Source organism: Phacochoerus africanus, chromosome 7 (assembly GCF_016906955.1).
Source record: "Phacochoerus africanus isolate WHEZ1 chromosome 7, ROS_Pafr_v1, whole genome shotgun sequence".
Lineage (NCBI taxonomy): Eukaryota > Metazoa > Chordata > Mammalia > Artiodactyla > Suidae > Phacochoerus > Phacochoerus africanus.
This window is the reverse complement of record NC_062550.1, coordinates 75,348,939-75,370,332: the sequence shown is the minus strand read 5'-3', so window position 1 is coordinate 75,370,332 and position 21,394 is coordinate 75,348,939. Positions and strand designations below refer to the sequence as shown.

The following is a 21,394-nucleotide window of genomic DNA, read 5'->3' as shown; positions in this document are numbered from 1 at the left end:
GCACTACAGTGGTAAATGAAGCAGAGTATGTAGTTCTGAGAACTTAATGATCTGATTGTATGCAAACTCAGTAAGTACTTGCCAGTAGTTATACAACAATCCAGTCAGTGTTCCAGAAGTAGATATATGTGTTATTTATATAAATCTTGTTGGTCTGTTCATTTGCTTTGTTCAAAGATAGAACAAAGGAAATAAAAACATAGCAAAGAGTATTTAAAGTAGATGATACTGGAGATGATTGTGACATGAAGAGAGAATTTACTTCATAGAATAAATACCAGAGAGTCCAAAACACTTGATAGAGGTGAATCTCTGTGACTCCCCACATAAAATGGAAAATAAAAGATGACTCTGTGACTTACAGTGCCCACAAACTAACACACATCAGTTCTTGAAAAGTACGACTATTGCAGCTTCTGAGTCTAGAGAGAAATGTCTCCCGTTGTTGGAATGTGGTAAATAACATCTTTTCAGCCCTTGCCCAGAGAACACAGCAACAGTTTCTTAGTGCTGCCGGTCTTCAATACAGGCTGTTTTTTGGGGCATCATAAAGATCACTTCATTAAAAACAATTCTGCATGGATCTGTTATGCAACCCATTGATGTTCTGGCTTAATCTGGGGATCAGTTTATAGTATCTACAGATACAAAGAGATTAAATTGTTTTAGACGATCCTGCTTAATTTTTTTTCATTATGCTTTTGGTTAGCATTTATTACATATTAGATTTAGAGTAAATAATTAGACATACCTGGACATTGGAAGCACCACTGAGGAATGAGCTGGAAATAATAAGAAAATTATTCATTTTCCTTTAAGAAATAATTTAGGATTGGCTCAAAGTTGCGTATCTAGAACTGTAGTTTTTTTGGGTTTTTTTTGTGTGTTTTTTTTTGTCTTTTTGCTATTTCTTAGGCCGCTCCCTCAACATATGGAGGTTCCCAGGCTAGGGGTCTAATTGGAGCTGTAGCCACCGGCCCACGCCAGAGCCACAGCAACGCAGGATCCGAGCCGCGTCTGCAACCTACACCACAGCTCACGGCAACGCCGGATCGTTAACCCACTGAGCAAGGGCAGGGATGGAACCCACAACCTCCTGGTTCCTAGTCGGATTCGTTAACCACTGCGCCACGACGGGAACTCCAGAACTGTAGTTTTAAAAATATGTGGTGAGCTTCAGGATCACTTGGAGGATTTTTAAAAGACAGGCTCATCTTGCACCTCTTTGGTTTTCTACTTAATAGGTTGGGGAGGGTGAGTTCCCTTATGTTTATGGGTTTTTTTAAAGCCACACAAGAGATTCTAGTGATCAGTGAAGTCTGAGAATTGCTGCCATACACAAATGAACCTTTCTACACAGCAGAAATGAACTCAGACATGGAGAACAGACATGTAGTTGTTAAGAGTTGGGGGGAGGGAGTGGAATGGACTGGGAGTTTTGGGTTAATAGACGCAAACTATTACATTTAGAATTATAAATAACAAGGTCCTACTATATAGCATAGGGAACTATATCTAACCCGGGGATATAAATAGGAGTTCCCGTCATGGCACAGTGGTTAACGAATCCGACTAGGAACCAGGAGGTTGCAGGTTTGGTCCCTGGCCTTGCTCAGTGGGTTGGGGATCCAGCGTTGCCGTAAGCTGTGGTGTAGCTTGCAGATGCTGCTCGGATCCTGCGTTGCTGTGGCTCTGGCGTAGGCTGGTGGCTACGGCTCCAATTAGACCCCTAGCCTGGGAACCTCCATATGCCGCGGGAGCGGCCCTAGAAAAAGCAAAAAGATAAAATAAATAAATAAATAAATAAATAAATAATGTTTATGTATGTATGACTATGTCACTTTGCTGTATAGTAGAAATTGGCATAGCATTGTAAATCAACTATAATTTAAAAAAAAGTCTTAGGAGAGAATTGCTGCCATAGATTATTCTGTATTAATTTTCTATAGAAAAGAGTTTAAAATAGATATAACCAAATATACCTTATCCACAAACCATCTATTTTATGGTTAATATCATCTGTTTTTGAAGACTAAATTCCCAAAGTACTGTCCATTGTAAGCTGTTTCTGAAATGTATATCTAGCCAATTGAATAAGGTAATTATGTGCATTTCTATTAGTAAATTAAGAATTTTGGCGTGTCTACTGGAAATGATGACTTTGAATAGTTAATATATATTTGGGGATTTTTTTAATTCTCATCATTGATTACATTTCCATGTGGACTAACAATATTTCAATAATTATCTTCTATCTAGAGAGCATTTTCCTATTTTTAGTCTTCAAAAAGTTATAAAGTATTCTTACATGCATTCTAAAGTTATCTGGGATCTCTAGAGGTACTTTCATTTGTAGATGTTCAGTGAGAATATGAAAAATGATACTTAGAGATTGGTATCTCATGTCTTTACTTAATCTTCAGTAGTCACTAGTTATAAACAAAATCTTTAAATATGTGGTAAACGTTTGTTTAAAGTAGAAAACCAAGCCCATATGTGTGTGTGTCTTCATCTGAATATCTATAGCAGAAATCTTGAGTAAATATCTAACGTTTACTTTCTGTTGTTGCTTTCCAGGTATTGCTTCTATGACGGTGCCAGTGTATATCGCTGAGGTCTCACCCCCCAATTTAAGAGGTCGGTTAGTCACCATTAATACCCTCTTCATCACAGGAGGGCAGTTCTTTGCAAGTGTTGTTGATGGAGCCTTCAGTTATCTCCAAAAGGATGGATGGAGGTCTGTAAATAGTTCTTACATTTAATTTTCAAATAAGTTATGACTTTAGGGGATGGAAGAAAAATGAGAAATGATACGAAAAATATAACTGGATATTTTGAGTCATTGTAGCCAATTTATAAATGATGGTATTCAGCAAAATTGAAAGAGGACAAGAAGCTGATGTTTATTTTAATGATAGGGAATCTACCATTAAGAATTGATATTTACAGGATTTTTTAGCATTTAGGTGACATTTCTTACACTGTAATATTTTGCAATATTTATCAAAAAAAGGAATGCAGTAGTCAATGTGGATGGAGTTTTTGAATTGTATCAGTGGTAAGTGTTTATGAACTGCGGATAAAATGAATGTCATTTTGGGATTTAGAGAGCTACATTCTGATCTGAATGAAAGAAAACTCAGTTTTTAAAGGTACAGATTTAGTTATGTAAAAGGATGTTTTATGATATATGTAAATCTTAAAATAGAAATTAGTTCTTGATCATTATTTGGCTTACTTTTTTAAGTTTTATTGAATTATAGTTGATTTACAAGGTTTTGATAATTTCTTTGTCCAAACAATGAAGTTATTTAGCCATACATATACGCATATCCATTTGGCTTACTTTGAATCAAAGGAGATAAGAAAAATGCTTTTAAACCTGCTTTAAGATGTTTTCAAACTGAATATCGTAAAACAAACTAATCTTATGTTAAAGCTGAAAGATAGTATGGGCTCTGGATTTTGATATACTTCCTGGTATTTGAAACATCAGATTCCTGTAATCCTTCCAGCGCTTTACATTTTAATAAAATTTTCTTGTACTCTGTATAGACTCTGGAGACCAAATATTCAACAAGACAGACTCTAGTGCTTCTTTACATGGTGCTTATTGAAGTTAATTCTAAACAGCTGAAGAAACAGGGTTTGCTTCAATGTGTATGTAGGGAGTTTTTTTATATATAAGGAGCACAATAAATTGCACGGCTTAAGATGAGCCATTAAAGACTTGCACTGATAAAGTTTTGTTAAAAGTCATTTGAAACTCACTGAAGCCGGTTAAGGCCCACGTTTGTGTTTGTTCAGGACCATTAAAGAGAGGACAGATTTCTTTAAAGCAGTAACTCTGTTTGCAGATGTTGCTAAATGACCTTCTACCTCGGAAGGAATGAATCTCTGCCAAAATGAGAAATTCCTGAAAAATTGAAGAAGCAAGAAACTTCATCTTTCTTTTCTACTCTGTAGAAGAACAGAAAGAGGGAGATGATAGCTTGTTATCAGCATAACCTGATATTTTGAGTTTTTCTTGGAGGCTCGATGGAAGTTAATTAGTCTTTCAGCCCCACATAAGTTTTAAGAAGATCTTAATCATCTATTTACATTTTTTAAAAAATTGTTAAAATTTTTATTAACATAACTAATATATATATATCTTTCATTAAAATTTGTTTTTAATTGGAACCAAAGTACATTTTAAATATAACAATTTATTTTTATTTAAGTATTTGTTTTTAAAAGTTAGGCAATATATTTAAACTAAAAAACAAAATTTACCCATTTCCCCTGCCCCCACCCACCACCTTTGGAAACCCTCAGTCTGTTCTCGGTATAGATGAGTTTAGTTTTTTTGTTTCCTTTTCGGTTTGGTTTGGGTTTTTGTTTGTTTGTTTGTTTTGATTCTCATATAAAAAAGCCCATATGGTATTTGTCTTTATGTCTGACTTATTTCACTTAGCATAATGCCCTTGAGGTCCATCCATGTTGTTGCAAATGGCAAGATTTCATTCTTTTTCATAACTAAGTAATATTCCATTGTGCGTAATATATACCACATTCTCTTTATTAATTCACCCATCAACACTTGTACAAGCTTGTTTCCTAATCTTGACTATTTTAAATAATGCTTCAGTGAACATGGAGATCTTTTTTGAGTTAGTATTTTCATTTTCTTCAGATAAATACTTAGAAGTGGAATTGCTGATTCTTACGGTAGTTCTATTTTTAATCTTTTTAGGAACCTCCATACTGTTGTCACAGTGGCTGTATCAGTTTACATTCCCACCAAGGCACAAGTGTTCCCTCTTCTACACATCAATACTAACAGCTGTGATATCTTGTCGTTTTTGATAATATCCACTTCAGCAGGTGTGAGGTGGTCTCGATTTGCATTTTCTTGATTGTTAGTGATGTTGAACATCTTTTCATGGACCTGCTGGCCATCTGTATGTGTTCTTTGGAAAAAATGTCTGTTCAGATCCTCTGCCCATTTTTAAATTAGATTGTTTGCTTTTTTGCTGTTGAATGTGTATGAATCTTTTATTTATTTTGGAAGTTAATCTCTTATTAGATACACGATTTGCAATTTTTTTTCTCCCATTTAGTAGATTGCCTTTTCATTTTATTGATGGTTTCCTTTGTTGTGCAGAAGCTGTTTAGGATAATGTAGTCCCACTTATTTTTGGCTTTGTTATTTTTGCTTTTGTACTCAAATTCAAAATTAATCTGCAAGACCTCTGTCAAGTAGCTTACTGTCTGTGTTTTCTTCTAAGAGTTTTATGGTTTCAGGTCTTATGTTCAAGTCTTTAATCCGTTTTGAATAATTTTTATCTATGGTACAAGATTCATTCTTTTGCTTGTGGCTCTCCAGTTTTCCCAACACCATTTAAATATAGCTATTTAGATACCTTTTCTCACTACTGGTTAAGAAAGAAAGATTATACAGCAATAAAAATGGCATATGAATGTAGTGTCTACATGACGTAGATTAGAACCAATTTTGCATAAAATCTAATTGCTTTTTCCCTCATTCTGCTTCTAGGAGTTCATAATTTAAAATATGACAACTGATGATTTTTACAAGTGATGAGCTTAAGACATTCAAAAGATGAAACCAACAGAAAAACTTAGATTTTGATGCCGTGGACAGGCTAATTTACCTTTTGTACCAGATGGTTCCAAGCTTCTGTTCTTTTATTGTTCAGCTATTGTAGAAATAAATTGCTTATTGCTGAACTTTTGGAAGATAAGTTTTTCTAGAAAAAACAATTGCCAGTAGAAGATTGAATGTTGATATTTACAACACTGTAGTGTCATAGTACATTCTGTACTGGGAGAGGTATTATTGGGCTTCATGAGGGAAGGGAAAATAAGTAAGGATTTGAAAAAATCATTAAAGATAAAGTTTTTAAAAATAACTTTTTTGAGATATAATTCACATGCCATTCAGCTCACCCATTTAAAACATACAATTCAGTGGCTTTCAGTGTATTTGCCGAATTGTGCAGTCATCACCACAAGTTTGAACATTTTCATTACCCTGAAAAGAAAACGTACACCCCTTAGTTGTCATCCCCCAGCTTCCCAGCTCCTCCCAGCTCTAGGCAACCACTTACCTACTTTCTGTGTCTGTACATTTGCCTGTTCTGGGTATCTCGTACATAAGTATTTGGTCCATTGTGACTGGCTTCTTTCACTCAGCATGTTTTTGAGGTTCATCATGTTATAGCATGTGTCTGCAAATAATGTGGGATATATCACATTTTGTTTAGCAGTTCATCTGTTGATGGATATTTGAGTTGTTCCTACTTTTTGGCTGTTACAAATAATGTTATGAACATGAGTGTGTAAGTTTCAGGGTAGACATATGTTTTCAGTTCTCTTGGTTTATACCCAGGAGTGGAATTACTAGGTCATAAGGTAACTGTGTTACCTTTTGAGGAACTGGGAGACCTTTCTCCTCTACACTCTCTGTTTTTCCATATCCTAGTAAACGTTTATTATTATCTTTCTTTTTGATTATAGTCCTCTCTGTGGGTATGAAGTGGCCACTCGTGGTTTTGATTTGATTTTCCCTGATGACTAATAATTTTGAGAAAGATTTTATTTTTATCTAGCACATTATAGTGCTAATAAAGAAGGCAGAGTTAGTTTGGTAGTTAACAATAATGATTTGAAGTTTTATCACTCTTTTCCCTTTTCTGTGCCAATATTTTTAAATTGTGCTTATTGCACATAATGAGATTTACTCACTACACCTCAAGCAAAGGAAAGTTTTCTTTTTTTAATTGCCTAGTTAAAGCCTGGCACACAGCGGGCTTTCAATAAACATGAAATAAAGTGAACTTAGCTACTACACAGATCAGTTTTATCTGGGCATGCCATTGCTAGAATGCTTCAAAAACTCCCCATTTGCTTCAGGAAAAAAAATCAGTCCCTTCATCATGGCTTGTAGTGCCTTTCATTATCCAATCTCTGCTGGCTTTTCTATACTTTATAATTTATTGTTACCTCCCTCACTTCTTTATACAACAATCATGCCTATAAACCTTATATACCAATAGCATCTTGCTTCTTCATCATTTTTTTTTCCTTCTGATCACTTTTCCTATAATGTCTTTTCTACCTTGTCCTGGTTTCCTGGTCCAGTTCTTGTTCCTCAGTTAAACCAGTACTTGTATATCATGTGAAACTGTCTTTGTCCTTTGGCCCTTCCATAGTACTTTGTACATGGCTTCACTTTTATATTCACTGTTATTTTGAACACATTACTAATTTTCTTTTTGTCTTTTTAGGGCTGCACCTGCGGCATATGGAGGTTCCCAGGTAGGGGTGGAATCGGAGCTGTAGCCACTGGCCTACACCACAGCCACAGCAACATGGAATCTGAGCCGTGTCTGTGACTTACATCACAGTTCATGGCAACACCGGATCCTTAACCTGCTGAGCAAGGCCAGGGATCAAACCTGCATCTTCATGGATATTAGTCAGATTCATTTCCACTGAGCCATGATGGGAACTCCAGTTTATTACTTATTTTGTCTGTTTCTTCTAATTTACTTTGGAGCTTGAAGTCATTGACCTTGTATTCCTTTTTAGGTCTAGGAAGGGGCCTGGAACACAGTAAATGCTCAATAAATGTTTATTGAACTAAACTGAAGTTGACTTGGCTTCAGAAAAGAGACTCTTAACCAAAGTAAAAAGATAGTGGCTATAAATCAAAAATATCCATTCATTCATTTGTGCTAAGGACTAATTTCCATTATAGAGAGCTGAAAACTATTAATCATAAATGTTTCTTATTGAGCATAAATGCTAGAGAAAGAAAAACTGGTTTCTGATCCTATGAAAATTTTCATCCTTCAAAATAATATTCCTTTCTGGTGCCCAGAACCTTCTTTATGCTTCTCCCTTGGACAGAGCTGATTTTGAAATGAGTATTCCTCTATTTATAATAATATAAATCATCATGTGATTTATATTAATAAGAATGTTTTATCTGTAGAGGCTAAATTCTTCCCCCACTAGTTCTGAGATTTATTTTTTTTACTACACTTTTCTTATTCCACCTCAATATATTATATACAACTATTTGCCAAGTTTCCAAGTGTGGTGGGTATTTTTTGCATGTTTCATCTCATCTGATGTTCTTTTTTTCTTTTCCTTTTTTCACCTGAAGAAGGAAAATTTGAGGTAATATAGGTGTTGGATGAGAAGTATTAGTGTTAGTAATATCTACAGTAGACATTTTTTGGAAGTATCTTCAGGCTCATTTGTGGACAATGTGAGACTTGTGCTGAGTTTTGAAGAATCGGCAGGATTCATGTGGACCGAAGTGAAAGCGGCAGCAGAATGTAGGTTCAATGAGGGCAGGATCAGGAGGCTTGAAACTGAAGTGATGATGGACCTGGTAGATTGGAGCCAGATGGTAAAGGTCTGTGAATTCTAGGCTAGAAGTTGTCAATTTTTATCTGCAGGCAGAGGGACGCTAATACTTGTAAAGTGGGGCATACCACCATGTGAGTCAATGATTAACATAACAACGTGTCCAGAGTTTTTTGGAACTCTTGGCTCCTGGATAAGTTCAGGGAACCTATCGAGGCTACTGCCAGAATATTGGTGTGAAGTACCGAGAGTAGTACTCTTAGAGACATGAGTTAGGACGGAAATCACTATCAGTCAAAACACTTTTTTGGCACCTACTTGATACTACTGTTATCCTTGGGACTAGAGATAGAAAGCTAAGAAATATACCTGACCTGAAGCAATCAAGCACCTCACAGACAATGAAGGAGAGGCTTTTCGCCAGCGTGTTAAGTAAATGATAGTGTTATAGGAGCTCTCAGGGGAATAAATAACTTAGCTTCACAACAGAGTGATATTTGAACTGAGTCTTTTATGAATAAAAATGTTCCAGGCAGAGTGAGAGACAGGGAAACGCTAGGGGAAACATAGTTTTCTAAGTCCCTATGGTATGAAAAAGCCAGTCATGCTTGGGCACTGGTCAGAGGTTTAGAGTGGATTGGAGGATGGGCATGATTACTGTTTGGGAGTTTGAGGGGGAAGCGGGAAGGCTGGTCTTCAACAAGGACGAATAAAACTTTAAATCCATTGCACAGTACATGAATTTGAGTTGTTTATTGACAGTCTCAGAAAATAATTTTTTTTTTTTTTTGGTCTTTTGTCTTTTTAGGTCTGTAGCATACGGAGGTTCCCAGGCTAGGGGTCTAATCGGAGCTGTCGCTGACCTATGCTAGAGCCACAGCAACACCAGGTCCAAGCTGCACCTGCAACCTACACCACAGCTCAAAGCAATGCCAGATCCTCAACCCACTGAGCAAGGCCAGGGATTGAACCCACAACCTCATCGTTCCTAGTTGGATTCGTTTCCACTGCGCCACCATGGGAACTTCCAGAAAATAATTTTTTTTAAATCAACATTACTTTAGGTTGAAAAAATTTATGAGCCTCCCTCCTCCATCATACTTTACAATTTAAAAACCATGCCAATAAGATCCTTTAAGAGTCATGTTTAAAAGAGGATGATATTTCTAAACAAATTTATGCTGGGGAAAGTATTCTTATAATTTATGATATTAGCCATTTTAAGGAAGATGGATTTGGTTAATAGTCTCATTATAAGTAAATATCTTAATACTGAAGATATTTGTAATTTTATTATTGACATAAGCGTACACAAGATATATGACTGTTTATCATAAAAGTATCATGGTATAGTGGAAAGAACAGATCTGAGACATGCTTTAACAGCACATAAGTTAATTTATGTAAGCTCTAATATTTTCATTTAGCTAATACTTCAGTCATCACACAGTGTTATTGTGTCAAATGACTGTGAACATATGTACAAACTCTTAAATGTTCCTAGGCATTGCTTGCTGTTATCTCCAGAAAAATCTTAGGTTGAGTCTCCATCCTGCATAAAGCTGGCAATAAACATCACCCCTACATTTAACTATGTGAATTTTCTAGGTAAAAAGTTCATAGAGTTTATTTGATTTGCATAAAAATAACCTCCCCTGACAACAGCCATTATAAGCCACAGACAGAATTAAAAAAAAAAAAAAAAGTGAAAACCCTGGAGAGCTCCAGCACAAGGGTAGGTTGAAACTAAAGGGAAGTTGGATCCTGGAAGAGAACAGTTCCTATTGAGATCTATACCAAAGGCTTTTTCTTCTGAGGACAGTCCTCAATCCATGGTGCTGGGCAGCCAGAATTTAAGCAGAAAACTATAGCTGCATTGCCTTGGGGTATCAGGGGCTAGAGTTTGGGAAGACCAGCACAGCTGAAATTTGAGGAGGGAAATCCAGGAAAAGAATAACCCATAGAGGAGGAAGCTCCCAAATCTGAATATTCATTTGCTGCAAATGTTCTACAGATCCCTGACCTGTGATATTGCAGAGGAGATTCCATGGAACATGCAGAAAGTAATAGTTAGAAGATGGTAAAAACAGAGAGATTCTGTTTCGTGCCCTTAGGAAGAGTGACATATTTGGAATTTGAAACCTGCCAAGTGAGGAGGAGAAACAGCTGGAGATTTCCTTTGAATCCTAGAAGCACCATGCCTTAGGTGTAAAGACTTTGTTGCATGATGAAGGAATTTGCCCTAAGACCACGCCAAAACTGAAACATTTACACTAACCAAGTGTAAAACGAAGTTTCCACAGATACAAGGTGCATGATAAAAGTCAGTTTCCTTCAGAAAGGAGAACAAAATCTAGAGTCTCCAGAGTTTATCCTTTCACAATACTCAAAACACATTAAAGATTATTAGACATGTGAATAAACAGAAAAAGTGACCTCTCATTGAAAGAAAAACTGATTAGTATAGACAAACTCCAAGATTATGCAGATGTTGTAATTATCAGAAAAAGACTTTAAAAATAACTCTTGGAAATAAATTCAAGGACTTAAAAGTAAAGATAGTTGTATTGAGTAACCAGATGGAGCATCTCAGCAGAAAAATGTAAACTATATAAAAAAAGAACCAAATGGAAATGCTTTTACTGAAATCATGTGAAATCAGAAAGTAAAATCTAAAAAATTCATTAGATGGGCTTGACAGCAAATTGGGGATGACAGAAGACAAAGCCTGGAAACTTGAAGACAGACTCATGGATATCATCAAATCTGAAAAGAATCATAAGCTTGAAAAAGATAGCCTCAGTGACCTTTTATTCAGTAGGGTGCAATAGGCTTATATACATCCAGTTCATATCAAGTAGTCTAATATTCATGTAATTGACGTTCAAGAAGGAGAGAGAGAATGGAGCAAAAATGTGCAAAGAAATCATGGCTGTACATTTCCCGAATTTGGTGAAAACATTAACTTACTGATTCAGGAAGCACAGAGAATCCCAAGTAACATAAAGATGAGAGCACCCAGGGAAATCATTATCAAACAGCAGCAAATGAGAGATTCAGAGAAAATTAGGATTCAAGGAAAGAAGAAACCTTACATGAAGGGGAACAGCAGTCCAGATGATGGCCAGCTTTACACTAGAAACAGTGGAGGGTAGGTGACAACATGACATCATCTTTAAAGTACTGAAAGAAAAGTATGTCAGTCTAGTAGGAGAATGTCCTTCAAAAATATACATAAAATAAAAACATTTTCATATAATCTAAAATTAGGACAACTTGTCACCATTAGACCTCCTGCATTGTAAGAAACACTAAAGGAAATTTTTCAGACTGAAGGGAAATGGCACTAGATGGGAGGAAGAGACTGGCTGTCATAAGAGGCCAAATATAAAGGACTTGATTTTTTTTTTCTCTCAATGTTTTTTAAAGACATATGACTGTTTACATTTAAATGTATTGTGTGATTTATAATATATGTAAGTTATAAAATACATGATGACAATAGCAAAAAAATGGAGGCAGTAAATGGAATTATACATGTTTTTGAAGAGTTATAGTATTACCTCTAGGGAGACGGAAAAGTTCAGATTCATGTTTTATTCCTAGAACAACCACTAGATGAGATTACAAAAAGATACAGCTAGGTTACCTGGTGGCTTTGTGGGTTAAAGATCCAGCATTGTCACTGTAGCAGCTCAGGTCACTGCTGTGGCACAGGTTCAATCCCTGGCCTGGGAACTTCCATATGCCGCAAGCATAGCCAAAATTAAAAAAAAAAAAAAAAAAAGAGCTATAGCTAAGAAGCCATTATAAGAATTAAAATGAAAGACTTAAAATATTTGGATAATGTGATCAAAGGCAAGAAAGGATGAACACAGAAGTAAATAGCAGATGGGACAAATGGAAAGCAGATAGCAAAATGGTAGACTTAAAATCCAGTTTGAGCAACAATTGGATTAAATGTAAAACATCACTGTACAAAAAGATGACACAAATTTATATTGTCTAAAGGAGATACACTTTAAGTAAAATGCCTCTGATAGGTTAAAACGGAAAGAATGGGAAAAGGTAGACTGCAAATAGTAAATATAGAAAGCTTGTGCGGATATATTAATCACACAAAGTAGACTTTACACACGTGCTGTTACCAGAGATGAAGGGGGACATTTCATAATGATAAATGAGTTCGTCAGGAATAAGAACGATAAAGAATGTATATTCAAATTGCACAGCCAAAAAATTAGCAGATCTTGTTGGTACAACATTGTGAATGCTGCAGATCTGTACACTTAAAATGATTAAAATTGGAAGTTTTATTTTGTATATTTTAGTACAATTAAAAGTTACAGAACTAAAGGAAGAAATAGACAATTTCAGGCTCATATTTAGAGAATTTGTAACTCTTTTCTAGCAACTGATAGGACAACTAGATTAAAAGTAAGTTTATAGAAAAATTGGAAAATATTAATTGCCTAGCCGTAATTGACATTTGTGGATGGCTACTCCCAACAGCTGTGGCGCACACATTCTTTTTGAATTTCACATCAGACATTCTCTAAAATTGAGCATATCCTGAGTCACAAAATGAATGTTAATCAATTTAAAAAATGAATCTTACAGAATATGTCCTCTGATCATAACAGAATTAAAGTAGACATCAATAAGATAGGCCAGAAAAGCTTTAAATATTTGAAAATTAAAGCAGCATGTTCTAAATAACTTATGGATATAAGGAGATATAAGTCAGAAAAGCATTTCTTGAACTCAATAAAGGACATCTACAAAAAAAAAAATCAATTTTATACTCAGTGGAGAAAACCTGAATGCTTTCCCTTCTGATGGAATTCAAGACAAAGATGTTTACCATCGCCACTTTCAAATTCATTGAAATCGAAGTCCCCACTGTGGCTCAGTGGTAATGAACCTGACTGGCATCCATGAGGACAAGGGTTCGATCCCTGGCTTTGCTCTGTGGGTTAAAGTGAGCTGTGGTGTAGGTCTCTGGGGCGGCTCTGATCCCATGTTGTTATGGCTGTGGTGTAGACCAGTGGCTGTAGCTCCAATTCCACCCCTAGCTTGGGAACTTCCGTATGCCGTGGGTATGGTCCTAAAAATACAAAAAAAAAAAAAATTCCTTGAAATGGACAAATTGATTTTAAAAATTTTATAGAACAGTAAAGGATCTAGAATTGCCAAAGCCATCTTGAAGAATACGTTGGCGGATTCACTCTCTGATTTCAAGACTTTCTATAAAGGTAAAATAATTAAAGACAGGCTGCTAAGGACTGATAAATAGATCAGTGAAATAAAAAGAATGGATGTATCTCAACATGATTGAAAGAAGCTGGACACAAAAGAATATGGTATCTGTGGTTCCCTATGAAGTTCATCAACATGCAAAATAAGCAATGGGGACAGAAATTCCATCAGTGATTGTCTTTGGCAATGGGGGTTGACTGGAAAAGGAGTGGAGTATGAGGGTACTTTCTGGGATGATGGCAGTGTTCTGTTTCTTGACTGGGGTGGTTGTTACAAGGGTGTGTGTGTGTGTGTATCTCAAAACTCATAGAATGGTATACCTTGAATCCCTTCATTTTATTGTATGCAAATTTTACCTAACACAAGTTAACCTAAACCTTAGATTGGCTCCTCCACTGTATTCCTTCTCTGCATTGGTTAGTGGTGATTTATGCTGTAGGCCACAAAGAAAGTCTTGGTCAGTGATAATTTGAATGTTATTTCTGCCATCACACCCTTTTTTAATATTCTCTGTTGAAATAACTTTTCTCCTTACTCTTACACTGTGCCTAAATACCAATCACAGCAATTACACAACCCTATTTTGTTCCATGATTACTGGGTATAAGCTCCATGAAGCAAGGGAATATCTCTAAATCATTACTGTGTCTTCATAATACCAAGCCTAAAGCTTTGCATATAGAACATATTCAGAGTTTTTAAAAAAGAAGATACGGAGTTCCCATTGTGGCTCAGTGGAAATGAATCTGACTAGTATCCATGAAGTTGCAGGTTCGATCCCTGGCCTCGCTCAGTGGGTTGAAGGATCTGACGTAGCTGTGGGCTGTGGTGTAGGTCGCAGATGCAGCTCGGATCTGGCATTTCTGTGGCTGTGCTGTAGACCAGCAGCTACAGCTCCGATTTGACCCCTAGCATGGGAACCTCCATATACTGCAGGAGTTGCCGTAAAAGGACCAAAAAAAAAAAAAAAAAGAAAAAGATGTGTATAGGTATGGTTGTGTGTGAATTATTTTCAGCACTAGTACTGTGGATTTTGTACAAGTCTTAATGCGTGTTACCATATTGTTTAAAACTAATATCTGCGTAAAATACCACATTCATTTATTTAAATAACATCTAAGTTTATTCTATCAAAGCAAGTATATTTTGCTGCTTCTACTATAACCGCAACACTCAATAACCTTAGCCAAGCCATTTGCCTTATGTAGATATCAGATTTCTTTGAGAGGTTTTTCCCTAATAATGTAGAAAGAGTTAATATTTTCTTTGGTTTACATCTATAATTACATCTCTGGCTATGATTTTTTGGAACAGTTTGCATCATTCTTGGTAACACAGAAATTGCTCATTTGCTGGTGATGTGTCACATCACCTTTTTTTTTCCCCCCCCGCATCACCTATTTACTTGAAATATTCAACTCGACAGGCTGATTTTTTTTTTTTCTTTTAGGTGCTCCTAGCTAAGTGTCTCATGTTTATTCTCTAGCTGCCATCAGATTTTCAAGTGTATCAGTCATTGGTGTTGATATTCTACATGGTCCTTGTGGCAGAGGAAAATTAACGTCTTAGCCTGAGGTCTCAATTAGATAGTGTTTTCTTGTTTCAATTTCTTATCTGTTGAAATGGAGTGATGAGTGATGAACAAAAATTTAGACACGTATCATCAGTAAGTTGTAATTATAGAAGATAGTTAAATTCAGTGTTGTCTTCTTGAATTTAAAACTTTTGCATTCATCAGGAACATGGGTAAATCATAATTTATGTTTGGTGACTGAGTTTTATTATTGACATAAAAGGCGGTCACTTTTTTGTAATCCAAGAATAGAGATTGCAGAGTAAATGAGTTACTTATATGATTATTACTTAAAGTATATGAGAATTATATTAAAAAATAACCTGAAAATCCGTAGGAATGTTGAACAGTGAAGTTGGGTAGCCCTAGATGTAGGATGGGAGAAATTGTTCTTGGATGTGGTTTGAAGGGGTTGGCCTTTTTAAGGGGAAACTCTCACTACCCTAAATAGGTATCATTGGAAAGTTGCAGCTTGGGGAGATGTTTTTGGATTTACACAGTACTACACTCTCTCTAGTTAAGTTTGTTCATGCTGCCCAATGACTGGCTTACGAGTTTGGTGCTTAACTCACATTCTGGAGATATTTGCTGGGTAAACAGCTGAATAACATCTCAGCAAGATAACAAGAAGTTCACCCTTAGCTTTCTAAGCAAACAGTAAATCTTCATAAAGCAACATCTTCAAAGAATTTACTGATTCTAGCAGCTAACTCTATTTTAAATGAAATGTTTCAAGAAAAAAAGGTTTAGAATTTACTTCATAGTTATATATGAAAGGATGCCTGTTTGCAACAGCTGAGTTTTAAAGACTAAAGCACAGCCTAAGCAAATAGTTTATTTGTGCTGTTAGAATGGGCTAACAGCACAGTAATTCTAAAGCAAATACGTATAAACAGAATGCAGGACAGAAGACAGGATGGAACTAAGACTGTTGAAATTACAAATACAGTTTTGTCATTTTATTTTCTTCAGTTTATTATAAGACATTACTAGGTATTATGAGAGAATATTGTTAAAAACCCTCCCTGTACTCAGGACAGTTTCAGAGATTGTTACGGAGCTCATCTTAATGTTTCCAAAAATACCAGGAATCTCTGTGACTAGAAAAATATAAGGTGTGGGGATTGGGTTTTAAAATGTATACCTTTATTTTTTTTTGGGCCACAGCCGAGGTATATGGAAGTTCCCGGATGAGGGATAGAACCCTTGCCACAGCTGCAACCCAAGCTGCTACAGTGACAACACTGATCTTAACCTATTTTAAGAGAACTCCTTAAAAGGTATGCTTTTAACAGTGTGAGGTCTGGAGACAGGTAAGGAAGTAATTATTGAACTGTACCTTAATGCTCTCATAGCTTATTAGGAGGCTAATTGGCTAAATGACTGCAGTGCCCCAGAATCTGTACTGGGTTTATCAGAATGAAAAGCATTCTTCCCTTTAGTAGAATTCAGCACCTCAAGAGCTATAAAAATAATTGCATACAATTTGTCTTAAATATAACATTTTGTAATACTGTTCTCTTAGCTGTGATAGTTGTTCTGCTGTAGCTTGACTTACAGTAAAAACCTTATATCACATAGCTCTTCCTTTGTAAGTCATTGGTAACCTCTTCCCATCATTTAGGAATTTAAGGAGGAAAAAGAATAGAGGGGAGGGGAGAAATGGACTGTGATGTTCTTTGCTCCAGTGCAGTCCTTTTGGGGAGGCCTCTGGGCAGCAGACATTGGAAATGTGGAGAAAAGCAACTTCAGATCTATCACCTCGGTCATATAAAACATTTTAAAAGAATCAAATCTCAAGTCAGAACTTTTTGCTCCCCATCATCTTTTAAATGACCTATTGTCCTGTTATCTAAGGTTTTCCTGTGTGAAAAGTTTACCTCCATCTGTTAAAGAAAAATGAAATTAAAATTCACACACAGTGTTCAACGTAAGCAGTACAAATTTACTCTTACAAATAAGATATTTTCTTAATAGTTAACTGTTGTCATAGTAACACACTAGTGTCTAAGAGTAATAAGATAGTCCATTTGCCACTAGTGGGTCCAGGTTAAATCCAGTTTGCGGTTTCCCAGCTGGGTAGGTGCTTCAGTGTGAGGTGCTGCTGTGCTTGCCAGAAGCCCTTTTCCATTACTGCTGCAGGGCTTTACTTCATCCCATAGAGACGTGTGAACAACAGACTTCTAAAGGGATCCTTCAAAGTCCTTAAACATGAGATGAGGGTAAATTAATGCCCCTCTTTATGAGTTCTGCAGAAGGATTATCAAGTAATCATTAAGCATTTATTACAGCATGACTTAGAGTAAACCTTTTTTATAGGGAGTCTTAGTGTTCATCCTTGTTGCATCACATGCTAATTCTCTGTCTTCTTTGTGCCTCTTTTCTATGTGTAAAATGGTAGTAATAATGGTACCTACCTCGTAGGGTTGTTGTAGAGATAAATTAGTTAAGGTATCTTTAATTAGTTAATTAGTTAGCTGATTGGCATATACTAACTAGTGCTATGTATTACCTATTACTTTTGCTGTAATCCAATCTGAGTTTGTATGTTCACCCCTGTGGAACTACTAGAGATAAGTATTTATCTCTTGACTCTGTTATCAGATAACCATGTTATCATCCTGTTCCGAGAGGGGCCGTTATGAACTGCAGAATTCTGACTTAAATGGCAATGTCTTTGAGGTCACTGTCTTTACTTTCATAGGTGAGAGCAGTATGATTCCTTTAAAAGAAGAATGATTGTAAACGTCCACTTCAGTGAAGGGCTTGTTTGGTTTTGGGTGAGGTGCCAGGCCATCTCCTGGCAGCAGCTGCAGTAGGTCTTCTCAGACATAGTGCAGAGGGCCGGCACCCAGGAATGCAGGATATTTGATTTACAGAGTTTCCCTTCCTAACACTGGGAAGGCTTAAAGTGAGGTGAAGAAGCCAGGCTTGTATCTTTTGTCAATAGCTGGCCCCAACGCACAGTGGGAAAGTATTGCTTCCTATTTGAGGGCACCTCCTTAGTTTTCTGGTAGGCAGGTGCTGCTGCTACCTAGTTGTACGAAAAAATACAATAGCTCATTTGTTAATTTCAGTTTAGAAAGTTTTAAAAGATATCCTTCTGTGAGTGACCATGGTGCTAAAGAATATGCTGAAGCGTTTTGGAATTCATGAAGCCTTGGCACCGTGGCTTGAGTCAGTCTCCTTTCCCCTACTGTCAGCATGGCATGCTGAACTGCTTCTGGAGGTAAGCGGCTTTTGCCTCAAGGTGTGGACCTTGGGTGCTTGTTAGAAGTTCACTTTCACCCTCTGGGTTTTTTAAACATTTAGATCAGTGGTTCTCAGCCTTAATGGCATATTAGTATTACCTGGGGAGCTTTTAAGACAATAAAATTCCCTGGGCTCGAAGCCCAGAGCAATTAGTCAGAATCCCTGTGGTTGGAGTTGCCCTTGTGGCTCAGCAGAAACAAATCTGACTGGTATCCATGAGGACTCGGGTTCGGTCCCCGGCCTCGCTCAGTGGTTAGGGGCTCTAGTGTTGTCGTGAAGGTCACAGATGTGGCTTGGATCCCAAGTTGCTGTGGCGTAGGCTGACAGCTATAGCTTTGATTCAACCCCTAGCCTGGGAACTTCCATATGCCATGGGTACAGCCCTAAAAAAAAAAAAAAAAAAAAAATTCTGGGGTGGGTAGGACCTGGACACTGGTATGTCATAAAGGCCTCCTTGGTGATTATAATGTATAGCCAGGGTTTAGGACCCGTGATGTGACTTACAATAATGAGATTTCCCATATCAATAGGGGGTTGCTTGCTTGTTTGGGGGCTGCCTGCCCAGCTTCAGTGTGCCCTTGTCATTCATCTGGTTCCCGGTTTCACTGGCTTTAGAGGATTCATGGTGATGCTGTAGTAGTGCCTTAACTAAGCCTATAGAGTTCTTCCTCTTAGCCTCATGTTAAAATTTTCATCAGTATCACAGCAAAGCAAACTCTTACTTATTCTTATTCTCAGTTTGTATATCATTAGAGGAACACTTTTTCCTCAAGAAAGAAATTGGTTACTTCTGTGTACTGAAAGTCTGGGTGGATTATATAGCTGGAATAGAAAAGTTGCATTGAAATGTTTGAGAGGGGAGAGGGTCAGGGAGGTGAAAACTTTTTTTGCTGTGCTTGTTCTTTGTGCTTAGTTTCCAGTAGAATGATTTCACTTAATTCTTCCAATAGCCCAGTGACGTAGACACTGTCACCTGTGCATTAAAATGTTAAGTAGCTTGATCAAGGTTTCGTGATTAATATGTGCAGAGCTGAAGTGAGACAGATCTGCTCCTACCCTCTCTGTATCATAAACTAGTTACTTGAGATCTTATGTATTTGATCTTTAAAAAGCCATGGAATTGTACTCCTATCAAATATTTTTATCATGAAAGATAATTCAAGTATAGTAAAATAAGCTTTTTTGTTTTACTTTTAGAAATGTTAGGAAGTAAATGTGTAAAACATATTTTATCTTGACTAGTCTCTAGAAACAGGCTTTAATAGCCTTAGAGTTTGGCAGCAGTGTATGAATTCCTTTTTCCTATCCTAGTGTTAGAGCTCTGAGTTGTACATGTCCAATCTAGAGTCTTGGGCCATAACAGATTTCAGAAGGCTGAAGAGCTAAAGTATTCTGTCTTCTACAGCTCGCTTCAAAAAGATGCCAGTTATCTGTGTTTGCATTTTTTTTATTTTTGTGTTTCCCTTCTTTTCTTCATTATTTTAATTAAGAGTTTTTTGTTCTGCAATTAAATGATGAGTAGTAAGGTGCAGAGTATTGTGTTAGTATCTTTGGGACTAAAAATGATTCGGTTTCTATAGTCATGTCAGTGTTTCTCTGAAGTGTTCAGTGCAGCCCTTTAATCTTAGTTTCTCACTAAGGGGGCCTGGAGAACAGAAAGAAAGATCAAGAAAGTCACAGAGAAATCAAACAAAGGCTTTCATTTTTAATACTTTTATTTATTTCTTAATCTAATATATCTGGTGTCTACCTTTTCAATTATATTCTTTAGCTAATTGGCAATGTAGGATAACCTTTTCTCTTAAAATTTTAAAGAGAGAACACAACTGAATAGAAATTTTATTCTTTACAGCATTAAGACACGTTTAAGTAACAGATTTGGTTATACAAGTTAACAACTTTAGAGGAAGAGGCCATAAATATGCATTTGTGTGAGCTGATCCCTTTAGTTTTCATTAGATGAGTCTCCTTCTGTGGAAGAAAAGATCTAGTTATAACTAAAGTAACAAATAGTTTCATTGGAAGGAATTACTATGCAAGTAAATTTGCAGAGCTAAATGATCCGGAAGAGTTACTGGGTAAATATGCGTGTGAAACTATTGTTTTCTGTTTAGTTTATCTAGAAAGTTTAGATACGTAGCTGCTTTTGTATCGTTTCATAAAACATTTACTAAATAAATGCCTATTGGGCAAGATACTTTGTAAGGTGCCCTGCTGAATACAAAGTTAAATATGCAATTGAGTGAAATAGGTAAATAATTTACTATAGTAGAAGGTGTAATGACATAAATTGAGGTGAAAACTGTTCTATAGTTAAGCAGAGGAAGGAGTGTTTACATATTGGTCTAATTATCACAATTTGTGGGTTAAAGTATAAAACACGTTGAATAAGATTTCTTTTAATATTGTAGGCCAAATGATTCATTTAGTCAACTCATTTATAAACTGGTTGTTTACTTTCTAAATCTTGTTAATTTTTTGTTTCTAAATGTATTTGTAGCTACTGTTTGACATAGGAGGTTTTCTTAACACCTCTGTAGTAATTGTATTTTATTTTTCCACTCTTTCTGGAATTAAAACGAAATTGCTTGGAAAATTATAAGACTTAATTATAAGATGTGCATGGAGTCTTTAGGACTGCTTTCCTTTTGGTTTAGCATAGCTTCAAAGAATAGCTCTGAAAAGTGTTTTGAGCAAGGTAAATTCTCATTGATTTATGAATACCAGAGGTATAGGCTGTTAGGTGATCAGAACTGGCCTTCTGAGCTGTACCATCAAAAATCTACCATGGAACATAGGCTGGGAACTTGGATCAATAGAAAACATCAAGGTGTCCCAGATTGATAGGAGTCCCCATTTAAAAGAGACCTTGTAGTTTACCTGATCTTATTCTTCAGTTTAAAAAGATTGAGGCCTAGAGATGGTAGG

General features: G+C 36.3%; 1 protein-coding gene across 1 annotated transcript in view; it reads left to right on the top strand.

The window, feature by feature from the left end:
• SLC2A13 (solute carrier family 2 member 13) overlaps positions 1-21,394 on the top strand; it is a 381,185-nt gene that overhangs the window by 69,463 nt on the left and 290,328 nt on the right. Inside the window, exon 2 of the mRNA XM_047787968.1 lies at positions 2,578-2,737. Within this exon, the coding sequence (XP_047643924.1) occupies positions 2,578-2,737 (160 nt within the window). The remainder of the gene's footprint in view (positions 1-2,577; positions 2,738-21,394) is intronic.